Source organism: Perognathus longimembris, chromosome 5 (genome assembly GCF_023159225.1).
Source record: "Perognathus longimembris pacificus isolate PPM17 chromosome 5, ASM2315922v1, whole genome shotgun sequence".
Taxonomy (NCBI): Eukaryota; Metazoa; Chordata; class Mammalia; order Rodentia; family Heteromyidae; genus Perognathus; species Perognathus longimembris.
Window position 1 is genome coordinate 1497701 of NC_063165.1, and position 11657 is coordinate 1509357.

Consider the following 11657-nt stretch of genomic DNA (forward strand, 5'->3'; position numbering starts at 1 on the left):
TAAGCCGCCCATCCCACAGACAGCAAAGCTGGAGTGAGGGCTATGTGCAAGCCTTGGCATGTGTGGCCACGAGACGCCCGCCCCCTACTCACTAAGAATAAGGAGGCAGGACATGCGGGCTGTCTTGGGGAAAACATCTGGGAAATCCACTGGTTTTACTCAGGGGAGGGGTTTATATGACAGTAATGGTGGCAGGAAGAGGAGGGACTAACTGGATACTAGCGATAGGCTGATGAGCTGTCCATCACAGTGATGTCATGGAACTTCTTCCAGAGGTGGAGATCACAGCCCACAGAACCGCCTCCTTGGGCTCCGTTCAGCGCCACTATGATATCCATGTGCTCCCAGCCAGACGGGAGGCAGGGCTGGTTTGGGCCCCCTTTCTGGTTCCGGACCCAGGGAAAAGGTAGGAGTGGATAACAGCCACACAGCCTCAGGGCGGGAGAAAGGGGCGGTCTCTCAGGACCTGCCAAGCCGATGCCAAGCTGATCCCCAACATCTCCCCATTCTGTTTTTTAAAATAGCAGGAGGCGCTGTATACATAAGGCATGTGTAGGAATGAGGCAAATGTTGACATAAGATATATGTGGGGCCTCTCCCACAAGGGGGGGGGTAAATGAAGGGGCCACCCATTTGGCTCAGTCTGGAGAAATTGGAGTTCTTATCCCGTTTCTGTGCCACTCAAGACAATGCAGACATCACTCCCCTTCTCTGGCGGCGAGGTAGAAACAGGTTCAAGCTTTGGCGACTCTGGTGGTCCACAGCAGCCAAGGCTCTGTTAACACATGTGGTTAGTAAATACTTTATCATAAACATTGAAGCAAGGTGCAAACCCTTACACCTATCTTGTAAACATTTTTATCATGAACATTGAGGCAAGGTACTAAACCCTTGTGCCTATTTTGTAAACATTTTAACAAAAACATTGAAGCAAGATGTCAAAACCCTCAGCTCCTATTTCCCTCCAGCGGGAACCCCCTAAGTTTAGCAGCAGGGGGAGAGCAAAAGGGAAAACAATATTCCTTTTCAGTTCTTGTGCAAAGCTGTTGGCAATATTGCCACCGCAAAACATTGGGCCAGAAAGACGCCAAGGCAGAGCCCAGGGAGCAAACAGGGAAAGGAATCTGGCTATCTCCGGTGTCATCTGCCGTTGATGCAAGCAGGCAGGCTTCCTTTATTTCCATGGAAGAACAGGGAGGAATCCACCACGGTCCTTGTTTTCCTAGAGAGAACAAAAAGAAGACATTTCTCCAGAGCGAGTGCTGTAGGCTTAGTTTCCCAATCGGGAAGACATATATAACCCCTTCCCGTGCTGTTTTGGGGAGATTTAAATTTGTGTGTGTGTGTGTGTGTGTGTGTGTGTGTGTGTGTGTGTGTGTGTAAATTTAAGATATTTAATGTAAGCATAGCTGTCCTTAACTGGTCATGGGGGCTGTTCCATCCTTTTTGCTTTAATTAATAATAGAGGAAGGCACCAGGCTGGGAGTATGGGCAGAGGTCATTTCTTCTGGAACTACTTCCTGCTGAAAGGGGGCAAAGTAGTCAGGGGCCCCCGATTTGTCATGTGGCCTGGTACCATCCAGTTTGGTTGGCAAAAGTCCTCATCATTACCACGAGAATGGTTATCAGGGCCAAAGGGTGTCATGGTCTCCTCTGGCTACCTTCTGTAGCTTAGGCATATTAGGAAGTCCCTAGGGCTGGGGGAATCCAGGGTCCAGATCTGCACTGGGCACAGCAGTGTAGAAAGATGATGGCCTTGAACTGCAAGTTCCCAGGTGGTGACCTCAGTGAGGGATGTTATCCTGTTAAAAGAGACTTTTAAAAAGGTCAGGCAAAAGGCCAACAAGTTCACAGGACCAGTTAACATGAATGACATAGGAGAACATACCCTGGGCATACGCCAGAAAAGTTCCATTCAGAACATAAACCCAATTGTGGCCAATTACAAGGAAGGAGGGATAGCTGAAGGAAGTGTTTAGGGATAGTGGTCCGGTTTGGAGTAGCCAGTCAGAGGCTAAAATAAATATATATACATATATACAACTGGCAGGAAAAGGAAAAATGGACAGGTATGGGCATTGGGTAGGTACAGCTATTCCTCTTGATCTCCTGGCTCTGATTAGTTTTGAAAGGGCAAGACAAGGCAATTCTGTTTAGGATGTGACATCATTCTCCTCTTATTCCTCTCCATGATCCTTGTTCCCTGGACTGGCTGAGTCCCAGGGGTCTAGGTGCTTGTTGTTGGGATGGCATGTTCCCATTGGCATTTACAGGGTTTGAATTCAGGGCCTGAGCACTGTCCCTGAGTACTTCTGCTCAAGGCTAGTGCTCTACCACTTGAGCCACGGTGCCGCTTTTAGCATTTCTCTAGTTCTCTTGAGCCAAGCTTCCAGTCTGGCTCTTTGCTGGTTAATTGGGAGATGGAGTTTTGGAGAGATTTTCTGCCCGGGCTGGCTTTGAACTGTGATCTGAGGAGTTTTAGCCATAAAAGCCCTTTTTATATCCAATTAAAGCAACAAGGAGAACAATAGGAACAGAGTCCCATCTGTAATTTGTTGAGAGTTGACCAGCAACTACTTGTCAGAGTTCTGTCATAACACTCAGAGAACAGCAGACTGAATGAGATCTATGTGCCATCAATTTAAATCACACCATTTGATCTTACTGGCAGGTGAAAGAAAGCACAAATAAATGACAATCGAGAGGGAAAAAGTTCAGGATAATGTAAAAGTCTCAGCTTTAGCAGTGGCTGTGTCCTCCATCCTGGATTAGCAGGCTTTATTAGCCACGTGGGATGGAGTCAGGCAGGAGAGATCTGGGCAAGGCTGTGGAGGCTTCTCTTGGAATCCACTGGATAGATCGTCACCCCCTGCTGAGATGCCTGCAAAATTTTACACAGACTGGTTATTTGAATCTCCCAGTATTCACTGGTTGCTTATTCTGAGTATCCTCTGGCTTTTGTAGGCTGAGGCCCTTCTGGTTCAAGCAGGGTAAAAGGATTTTCCTAGTCACAAAATCCACACAGCTAGCACACATTTTTAACCTGTATTCTGTGAAGTAAAACGTTAATTTTGGGTCAGGAAAATTTAGGTTAATAGTCACATTTGTATAAAACGATTCTGATTCCTCGATCTTAAGAGTTTATGAGAGCACAGGAGAGAAAAATGGAAGAGCAAAATCTTAATCTATACCAAGGAATTACATATCTTACCCACAAACAGACAGACAGACACACATATAGACACGGTTGTGCACAAGCTTTGAGCACTCTTAAAATTGTTTTTTGATTGGCCATGTAAGTTTTTTGGAATTCCAGTGGCAAAATGATATTATTTTGCCCATAATTTTAGAACCACGTGATCAGTTAAAAGAAACAAACCAAAACCTTTCCTAGGAAGGAAAAATTTTCAGATTCGGGCTCACAGCGAGACATCTCTCTTTCCTTTGTTTAACAAAAGCTCCGAATTTAAGCGAATTCCCAAATTTTATCGAGCCCCAATAACAAAAATCTAAAACCCCTGTTTTTTTTCTTTCAAAGCAGATCAGCCAGTATCGTGTTAGGTAGGCCAGCAAATGAGCAGGCCTCAGAAGCAGGGGGGAGGGAGCAGGCGCAAGGGCAAACCCAGAAGAACGGCGTGCGCGGACACACAGGGGCCTTGCCGCCCGTCCCCGCCAGGCCAGGCGTCAGGTCAGGCTCCCGCTCACCGCCGCCACCAGGCGGCTCCCTTCTCCCTCAGCCGCCGCCGGGACCATTGCTTTCTCCATGGGGGGGGTAATACGAGCAAGGTCACAGAGGGCAGGGCCGTGGGGGCTACGCTCGGCCGCGACTCAGCTGCAACTCGGCCGCCCAGAGGCCGACCACGGGCTTAGGGGACCGACCGCCTCAGTCACCTCTATGGTCGCCGTCGATGCCGCCGCCGTGTCACATCGGGTTCCCGCTCGCTGAGCCACAGGCGTCGCCGGGGGGGGAGGGGTGCCAGGCTCAGACATGGAGGCCTGCGTGATGGCGCCCGCCGCTCTCGGCTCCGCGGCCCGCTCTTCCCCCACCGGGATCCGGGGGATGAGGCCAAGGCAGGTCTAAGGGCCCCTTGGAATGAGGCTTTGTGCCCCTCTCCTCCCGAGCAGCGGGAGGGCTATCCCCCTCCCACGCGGCCAGGCTACAAAGGCCAGTGCCATGTTTTAAAGTGTCTGAAAAGTCCAATCCGGTATTTTGGAGCATGAATCTCAATATATCAGCGGGTCACTCCACTAATTGTGGGTTTGCCCCAGGGGGGATGCCCATGCCTCCGTGAAAGATTGCTCGGCTAGGCGGTGGAGCCTCTAAGCCCCAGGTTCGCTTGTCGTGCGTTCGTTCGTCCCACTTTTGGACACCAATTGTCGGGACTCTCGGCTCCGCACGCTTCTCCTCCCGGCAGGAGGAGCAGGAAGCGTATCGGGGGGCGGGGGGAGGGCAAAGCCGAGATGAGGTAGAGCCGCCAAACCGCCTGCCGAGCCCCCCTTAAGTTTAAAGCAGAACTCAGGACACACACGCTGTGTGTCCACGCTGTGGATTCCCCCTCATGGGGAAGAGGGACACGAGGGCATGCCGTGGATTCTGTCACGTGGAAGAGGGACTCAAAGGCACACTGTGGATTCTGTCACGTGGAAGAGGGACACGAGGGCATGCCGTGGATTCTGTCACGTGGAAGAGGGACTCAAAGGCACACTGTGGATTCTGTCACGTGGAAGAGGGACTCAAGGGCATGTCGGGACACTCAGCTCCGCTCATTTCTCCCGCCGGCAGGAGGAGCAGGAAGCGTATCCCGGGGTGGCAAAGCCAAGATGAGGTAGAGCCGCAAAACTGCCTGCGAGCCCCCCTTAAGTTTAAAGCAGGACTCAGGACACACAGGCGATTTCGGGGAGCCGCCTGGCAAGCTTTCCGTTTAATAAAGGGGAGGGCAATTACATTTATAGCAGTGATGACGGCGGGAAGGGGAGGGACTTGGATTGCCTAACTAGGTATCAGCGATTGGCTGATGAGCTGTCCGTCCGAGGCGGCATCCTAGGACATCCTCCAAGGCTAACGTCACGTCCCCTAGGACCGTCCCCCTCCTCCCCCAGGGCTCGGCCGGCGCCATTGTGGCACACGTGCTTACAGACGGGAGGCGGGGCTGGTTTAGCCGCCTCTTCCGGTTCTGGACCTGGAAGGGGGTAGGAGTGGCTAACAGCCACGCAGCCCCAGGGCGGAAGAAAGGGGGCGGTCTCTCAGGACCGCTCCCCTCAATGCCAAGCTGATGCCCCCAACAAGGGCACGCTGTGGATTCCCTCTCACGTGAAAAAGGGACTCGAGGGCATGCTGTGGATTCTTTCACGTGGAAGAGGGACACAAGGGCACCCTGTGGATTCCCTTTTACATGGAGGAGGGACTCGAGGGCACGCTGTGGATTCTTTCACGTGGAAGAGGGACTCGAGGGCACGCTGTGGATTCTTTCACGTGGAAGAGGGACACAAGGGCACCCTGTGGATCACAGGGACTCGTCCTGGGGGAGCAGGGGGGGTGGGGTGAGGGGCCACTCCTGGGGTGGGGCCACTGGTCAGTCACCCTCCACACACGTGGCCAGGGTGGCACGGGCTTCCTGGGTGTCCTCGGAGGGGCTGGTGTGATGCAGGTACACACCAGGCCAGGGCTTCCATGCAAACACAGACACCAACTAGGTAGATGCTTCAGAAAAAGATTTTATTGTATGGTCTGACAACCCACACAATCAAGAAGAAGGGGGAGGAAGAGGCTCCAAACCACAGAGAGAAGCCAGGCCCAAGGAGCTGCAAGTAGCAGCTCTTTCCCCACATAGGCAAGGAACCCGTCAGTGGGACAGCTGTGTGTTTATGTACATGGACGGCGCCCGCCTAGGGTCAGGCTTGGCCTGTGGACACTGCTCTCCGGACCTAGAGCAGAGCCTGCTTGTCGACTGGAGACAGTCGGTACGTGCTTAGATCATGGGTGAGGTGCCTGCATCCCTGTGCAGGCCTGGGGAGGCATCCTGACACTATCAAGGCATGACCAGAGGCGTGGGGAACCCAGGCCGCGACGGCCTCTAGAGATCAGTCAGCAGCAGGATGTGTGGCCACAGCAGGCCGGGCGGGAGCAGGCAGGGCGGCACAGCAGAGAGACACAGGAGGCTGCGGGGCGGCAGCAGCTGGGCTGGCAGCAGGGGGCACAGCCGCAGGAGGCGGGCACCCCACAGGCCGGCCTGCACAGCAGGGACACGCTGGAGGACGGCTGGCAGGGCGAGCAGGTGCAGCCACAGGGCTGGCAGCTAGACGGTGGGCAGCAGCCAGAGGAAGCCCCACCACACACGGGCGTGCAGCACACGGGCGTGCAGCACACCGGCCTGCAGCACACGGGCGTGCAGCACATGGGCCTGCAGCACACAGGCGTGCAGCACATGGGTTTACAACACATGGGCTCACAGCACACGGGTGTGCAGCACACGGGCGTGCAGCACACGGGCTTACAGCACACGGGCTTACAGCACATGGGCTCACAGCAGGCCTGCTGGCAGGGTGAGCCGGTGCAGCCACAGGGCTGGCAGCTAGACTGTGGGCAGCAGCAGGGCGTGCAGCAGCTGGTGCAGACGGACTGGCAGCAGGGGCTGCACACACAGCTGGCCGGGGAGCAGAGGAGGGTCAGGCCGGGGGTGGGGGCACAGCCACAGGGCTGGCAGCAGGCAGGGGCGCAGCAGGGCTCGCAGCAGCTCTCTGGGCAGTCGTCCACCTGCCAGGAGGCGTTGGTGTAGGCGTCGGAGCAGACGGACATGGTGGAGGCGGCCATGGCGGGCTGGGCTGGGCTGGACTGGGAGGAGGCGGTGTGTGTGTGTGTGTGTGTGTGTGTGTGTGTGTGTGTGTGTGTGTGTGTAAGGTGTCAGGCACTCTGCCTTTTATATCCCAGTGTGGGGTGTCTCCTGGTGGCGCCTCGTGGCTGTCCCTTCCTTGTTTGGCAGCCAAGAGCTCATTAGCGCCAGCTCCTTGTTTAGCTCTGAGAAGCTGCTTTTCCGGAAAAGGGGGAAAGCAAGTGCCGGGGCTCATGACTCATCCTCACCCCTCACCCCTCATGGGCAGGCCCGGGAGGCAGAGGGGCCCCCAGGGTGCATACTGGCATTGCTGCCTTTTCCTCATCTCACGGCCTGTAGCTAACACCAGCCTGTGCCCACCTGCGCCTGGGGGGAGGGCGCTGGGCCTCGGGCTCTCAGGGTGGAGGTTTCTAGAAGTGAGTCCCTGTCTGCCCAGCATGGGAGTCCTGGGTTTCAGTGCAGGTGGCAGAGCCGTCGGGGGGTTTGGGGTGGCAGCACCTCCCTCATCCCGGGATGGCGGGTCCGAGTGGGACTACGGGGCTCTTGTCTCCCCTCTGCCATGCAGGGCCTCTGTCCTGTGTCTGTCCACAGCTCCCGTCCGTCACTGGACAACTCCTGGGTCACCCGGCCACGGCCCTGTGCCTGCCCGCAGTGCCTTTGCTTCTCACCCATGACCCACATGCGGCGGGCCCACGTGTGGTGGGCTAGAGTGCTGACTCCCTCTCCTTGCTTGCTCAGCCTGTGCTGCCCCGCCCCGCCCTGCCCTGCCCTGCCCCGTCCTGGCCTACCCCACCCCACCCCGTCCCGGCCTGCCCTACCCCACCCCACCCCGCCCTACCCCGCCCCACCCCGCCCTGCCCTGCCCCACCCTGCCCTGCCCTGGAGCTGCAGCCTCAGTGTACGTGGCAGGTGGGGCAGCAGGGGCCCCTGACCAGGAAGCTGGCTGGCCTCAGGCAGGCTGCTGGCTGCCCAGTGATGCCCTCGATGGCTGAGCCCCACCCAGCACGCCCTGGGCCCACAGGAGGCCTCCACACAGGTGCGAGTTGGAGTGGCCTCAGGAGGGCCCGGTGCTGGGGTGGATCCCAGAAGCCCAAAGTCTCCCCTTCCAGGGTCCTTTAGGACTAGGCCCATCTGTGGGAGCGGCACCTGTGCCCTGTGGAGAGGCCACGGCAGCTGCGCCTTCAATGGTGGTTGGGCCCCAGCTCAGGTCTCAGTCCCCGGGGGATCGGGGCAAGGCCTGGAGACCTCGGGGCTCTGGGCTTCAATCACATGATGGCTACTTCAGCGCCTTTGGATGTTGAATGATAGGCAATGCAGTTCAGATGTTAGCCTGGCTCCTTCGGACGTTGGCAAGTGCCACGTGGCCGCCACGGTGAGGGGCCCTGTCTGCAAGGCGGAGGCTTATGTCAGACACACTTCTAACTGAAAACCTAAAAATCTAAGCATAATTTTTGTGGATGTTCATGGGCTTGGACTCAAGGCGTCCCTGGAGTCAGGACCATCCCTGAGCGCTTCAGCTCAAGGCGAGCAATCTACCACTTTAAGCCACAGCGCCACTTCCGGTTTTCTGGTGGTTACCTGGAGATGAGAGTCTCACAGATTTTCTTGCCAGGGTTGGGTTTGAAACATGAACCTCAGATCCCAGCCTCCTGAGGATCTAGGATTGGGGGCCTGAGCCACCCTCTGGTTAATACATGTAGGAACCCAGACGTCATGTCAAGCATTGTATCAGCACGCGGAAGTGCATAGAAATGAAATAAGCAGAAGTCCTTTAACTGAAGAATCAGGATCACTGATTTATGGACTGGGGTGGGCGTCATCGCTGAATGGATGTGGGGTGGGTGGGGGAGGGGATTGGGAACTGGGAAACAGAAAACCCTGGGGTGGAACTGGAAATGGGGGGAGTGAGGGAGCAAACAAGCCCTTGCAATGCAGATCGTCCACGTTACTCCGCTGCCTTTCAAGTTCCAGGTGGGGATAGAAAGGACTCGCGGTGCCAGGGCTGACTGAGCAGCCAGGAGGGCCACAGGTGTCCGAGAAAGGACGGGGGGGACACGGGGCAGGGCTCAGGAGGTGTTAGGAGTGAGAAGCTGTTGAGAGCTCAGGGGAAGGGCCGGGGTCCAGTCATGGCCCTGGCCGCCAGGCCCTGTCAGCAGGGGCTCACTGCCCTGCACACTAGGGTGGGGGGCCAGGGGAGGGCTGATGCCACAGGCAACGTCCTTGGCACCAAGTCCTTTGGACAGAGTCCACGTCCTGACTGGCTATGTCCTGTGTGCCACAGTCGGGCTCACAAGTCACAGAGCCAGACCAGGCAACTGGATAGATGCATGAACAGGTGATAGCTAGGTAGATAGATAGATGATAGATAGGGGGAGAGAGAGAAAGAGAGAGAGAGAGAGAGAAAGAGAGAGAGAGAGAGAGAGAGAGAGAGAGAGAGAGGATTGCTATTTGGTAAGCAGAGCTATCTATCTACCGACACCTGACTGGGATGACCAAGCTGGACAACATCCCAGCAAACAAACATCGCTAATGACAGCCAGGAGCCTCTTGCCAGCAGGAAGGGGAAGCTGGGGGCCAGGACAACAGCCCTAGAGGGATATAAAAGCCAGCAGCCACTGTACCCACACACACTTACACACACGCACACACACACTCACACCTCCTCCCAGCCCAGCCCGCCATGGCCGCCTCCACCATGTCCGTCTGCTCCGACGCCTACACCAACACCTCCTGGCAGGTGGACGACTGCCCAGAGAGCTGCTGCGAGCCCTGCTGCTGCCCGCAGTCTAGCTGCCAGTCCTGCAGCTGCGCCCCCGCCCCCAGCCTGACCCTCCTCTGCTCCCCGGCCAGCTGTGTGTGCAGCCCCTGCTGCCAGTCCGTCTGCACCAGCTGCTGCACGCCCTGCTGCTGCCCGCAGTCTAGCTGCCAGCCCTGTGGCTGCACCGGCTCACCCTGCCAGCAGGCCTGCTGTGTGCCCATGTGCTGTAAGCCCGTGTGCTGCAGGCCCGTGTGCTGCACGCCCGTGTGCTGCACGCCCATGTGCTGCAGGCCCATGTGCTGCACGCCCGTATGCTGCAGGCCCGTGTGCTGCACGCCCGTATGCTGCAGGCCCGTGTGCTGCACACCCGTGTGCAGTGGGGCTTCCTCCGGCTGCTGCCAGCCCTGTGGCTGCACCTGCTCTCCCTGCCAGCCGTCCTCTAGCGTGTCCCTGCTGTGCAGGCCGGCCTGCAGGGTGCCTGCCTCCTACGGCTGCACCCCCTGCTGCCAGCCCAGCTGCTGCCGCCCCGCGGCCTCCTGTGTCTCCTTGCTGTGCCGCCCCGCCTGCTCCCGCCCGGCCTGCTGCAGCGGCTCCTCCGGCCAAAAGTGCAGCTGCTGATGGGCACGGCCCGGGCCCGGGAGCTCAGGTCCTGCCTGTGCCCCGTCACAGGCCCTTAGTTTGGTCCGACCTGAGCTAGGCAGCAACCTCTGTGGTTGGGCCTCCTATGTTCCCTGACCTCTCCTTCCTTCCTCCCCTTCCTCCCTCCTTCCTCTCTCTGCTCTCTCTCTGGATCACTCTCCTCCCTCCCATTCCCTCTGTTCTGTGTCACATGACCTCCCCTGTCATCAATAAACTCACCGATCACCATGTCTCCTCCTCTCTGTGTTGTGGGCCGCGGGGTGTGAGCAGTTGGGGGACTCCAGTCACTACTTCTAGGAACAAATGACAGCCTATGAGTCACAAGGGAGGCCAGCTCACTCCTTGGGCGTGGGCAGGAGCAGGTGCGGCTCTGTCAGGGACCCAGGAGGCCCAGAGCTACTAGACATCTTCTGCACCTGTGCCCCCCCCCCCGCCTGGACACCCCTCTCCAGGGCGCTGCGGCCTCAGGCTTCAGACACAGCGGCCCATCTGTCCTGGTGGCCAGGCACCCCCACACACACAGGACACGGAGAGGAGCTGCTCAGGCTTACAGCAAGAGGGAGGTTCCTGTGGGAGAAGTCTTGTCCAGCAGGAAGTTGACCATGCAGGTCTCCTGCACCAGAGCAGGGCCCTCTGCAGGGGCTGTCAGGGGCGCTCAGGGTGGCGGGGGCCCCCACCAGCAGGCCTCCATGCAGCCCTCTTGACCCCAGCTGACACACAGGCACAGGGGGAGAGCACCATACTGAGAACTCAGGGCCCCACAAGCTCTGGGCAGGGTCTCTTCCATGTGAGTCACTCCCTTAACCCCGGTTCTTACTTTGTTTCTCAGATAGAGTCTCATGTTTTTGCCCTGAGTTAGTTTTGAATGGTGATCCTCCTAACTGTGTTTCTGGAGTAGCTGGGATTATAGACGTGTATCACCGTGCCTGGCCACTGTCATTTCTTCTGATCTTGGTGCCCTGGTAGGAGACTCGGGTGTAAAGCTGGATAGACCTGTGAGAGCAAATTATGGCCCTACTCTTGGCCTTGGGGAGAATGCTCTGTCTTATCTCATAAAATATGAGTTTTCTGAGATTGCTTTCCCTTAAATAAACACATTGAATTAAGAAAAAAAGCCCCAGGATCATCAAAATGCCCAAGATGCCTTTCTTTTTATTAATTAATATGGTAATACTTTTTTTTTTGTAGTGCTGAGCCTGGAGGTTGAACTTAGTGCCAGGGCACTGCTCCTGGACTTTTCCCTCAAGGCTAGCACTCTACAATAGCTCTATTTGTAGGGCCTTCGGCCTGCGCACAATTTCTCCCATCCTGTGGGTGAAATGCTGGGGTGTGCCCTAGTGTGAGAAGCCACGGATGGTGCAAGTCGCGAATAACGCCCACCCAGCCCCCCATACGTTTAAATAAGGACTCAGGATACCAGGCGCATGGGG

General features: G+C 56.8%; 2 protein-coding genes across 5 annotated transcripts; one reads left to right on the forward strand and one right to left on the reverse strand.

Annotated features, from left to right (window-relative positions):
- Nucleotides 1-6085: 6085 nt before the first annotated feature.
- Nucleotides 6086-7079, reverse strand: LOC125351393 (keratin-associated protein 10-3-like). 3 transcript variants are annotated; one of them, XM_048346101.1, is made up of 2 exons: nucleotides 6477-7079; nucleotides 6086-6371 (listed from the first exon to the last, which is right to left on the reverse strand). In XM_048346101.1, exons 1-2 carry the CDS (start codon nucleotides 6809-6811, stop codon nucleotides 6086-6088), a joined length of 621 nt encoding a protein of 206 aa, XP_048202058.1. In that variant the 5' UTR covers nucleotides 6812-7079. The 3 variants fall into 3 exon arrangements, with proteins under 3 accessions (XP_048202058.1, XP_048202056.1, XP_048202057.1); XM_048346099.1 differs by having other exon boundaries at nucleotides 6417-7079; XM_048346100.1 differs by having other exon boundaries at nucleotides 6086-6248; nucleotides 6336-7079.
- A 2431-nt stretch (nucleotides 7080-9510) lies between these two features.
- On the forward strand, nucleotides 9511-10206 carry LOC125351394 (keratin-associated protein 10-3-like). Of its 2 annotated transcripts, none has more exons than XM_048346102.1 (2): nucleotides 9511-9839; nucleotides 9909-10206. In XM_048346102.1, the coding sequence occupies exons 1-2, from the start codon at nucleotides 9511-9513 to the stop codon at nucleotides 10204-10206; spliced, it is 627 nt and encodes a 208-aa protein (XP_048202059.1). The 2 variants fall into 2 exon arrangements, with proteins under 2 accessions (XP_048202059.1, XP_048202060.1); XM_048346103.1 differs by having other exon boundaries at nucleotides 9511-9803; nucleotides 9879-10206.
- Nucleotides 10207-11657: the final 1451 nt, after the last annotated feature.

Coding starts and splice junctions, on each gene's coding strand:
- LOC125351393 (XM_048346099.1), bottom strand. CDS start 6,811: ATGGCCGCCTCCACCATGTCCGTCTGCTCCGACGCCTACACCAACGCC. Junction 6,372..6,416: donor TGTAAACCCATGTGCTGCAC/GCCTGTGTGCTG, acceptor CGTGTGCTGCAG/GCCGGTGTGCTGCACGCCCG.
- LOC125351394 (XM_048346102.1), top strand. CDS start 9,511: ATGGCCGCCTCCACCATGTCCGTCTGCTCCGACGCCTACACCAACACC. Junction 9,840..9,908: donor CCCGTGTGCTGCAGGCCCGT/GTGCTGCACGCC, acceptor CGTATGCTGCAG/GCCCGTGTGCTGCACGCCCG.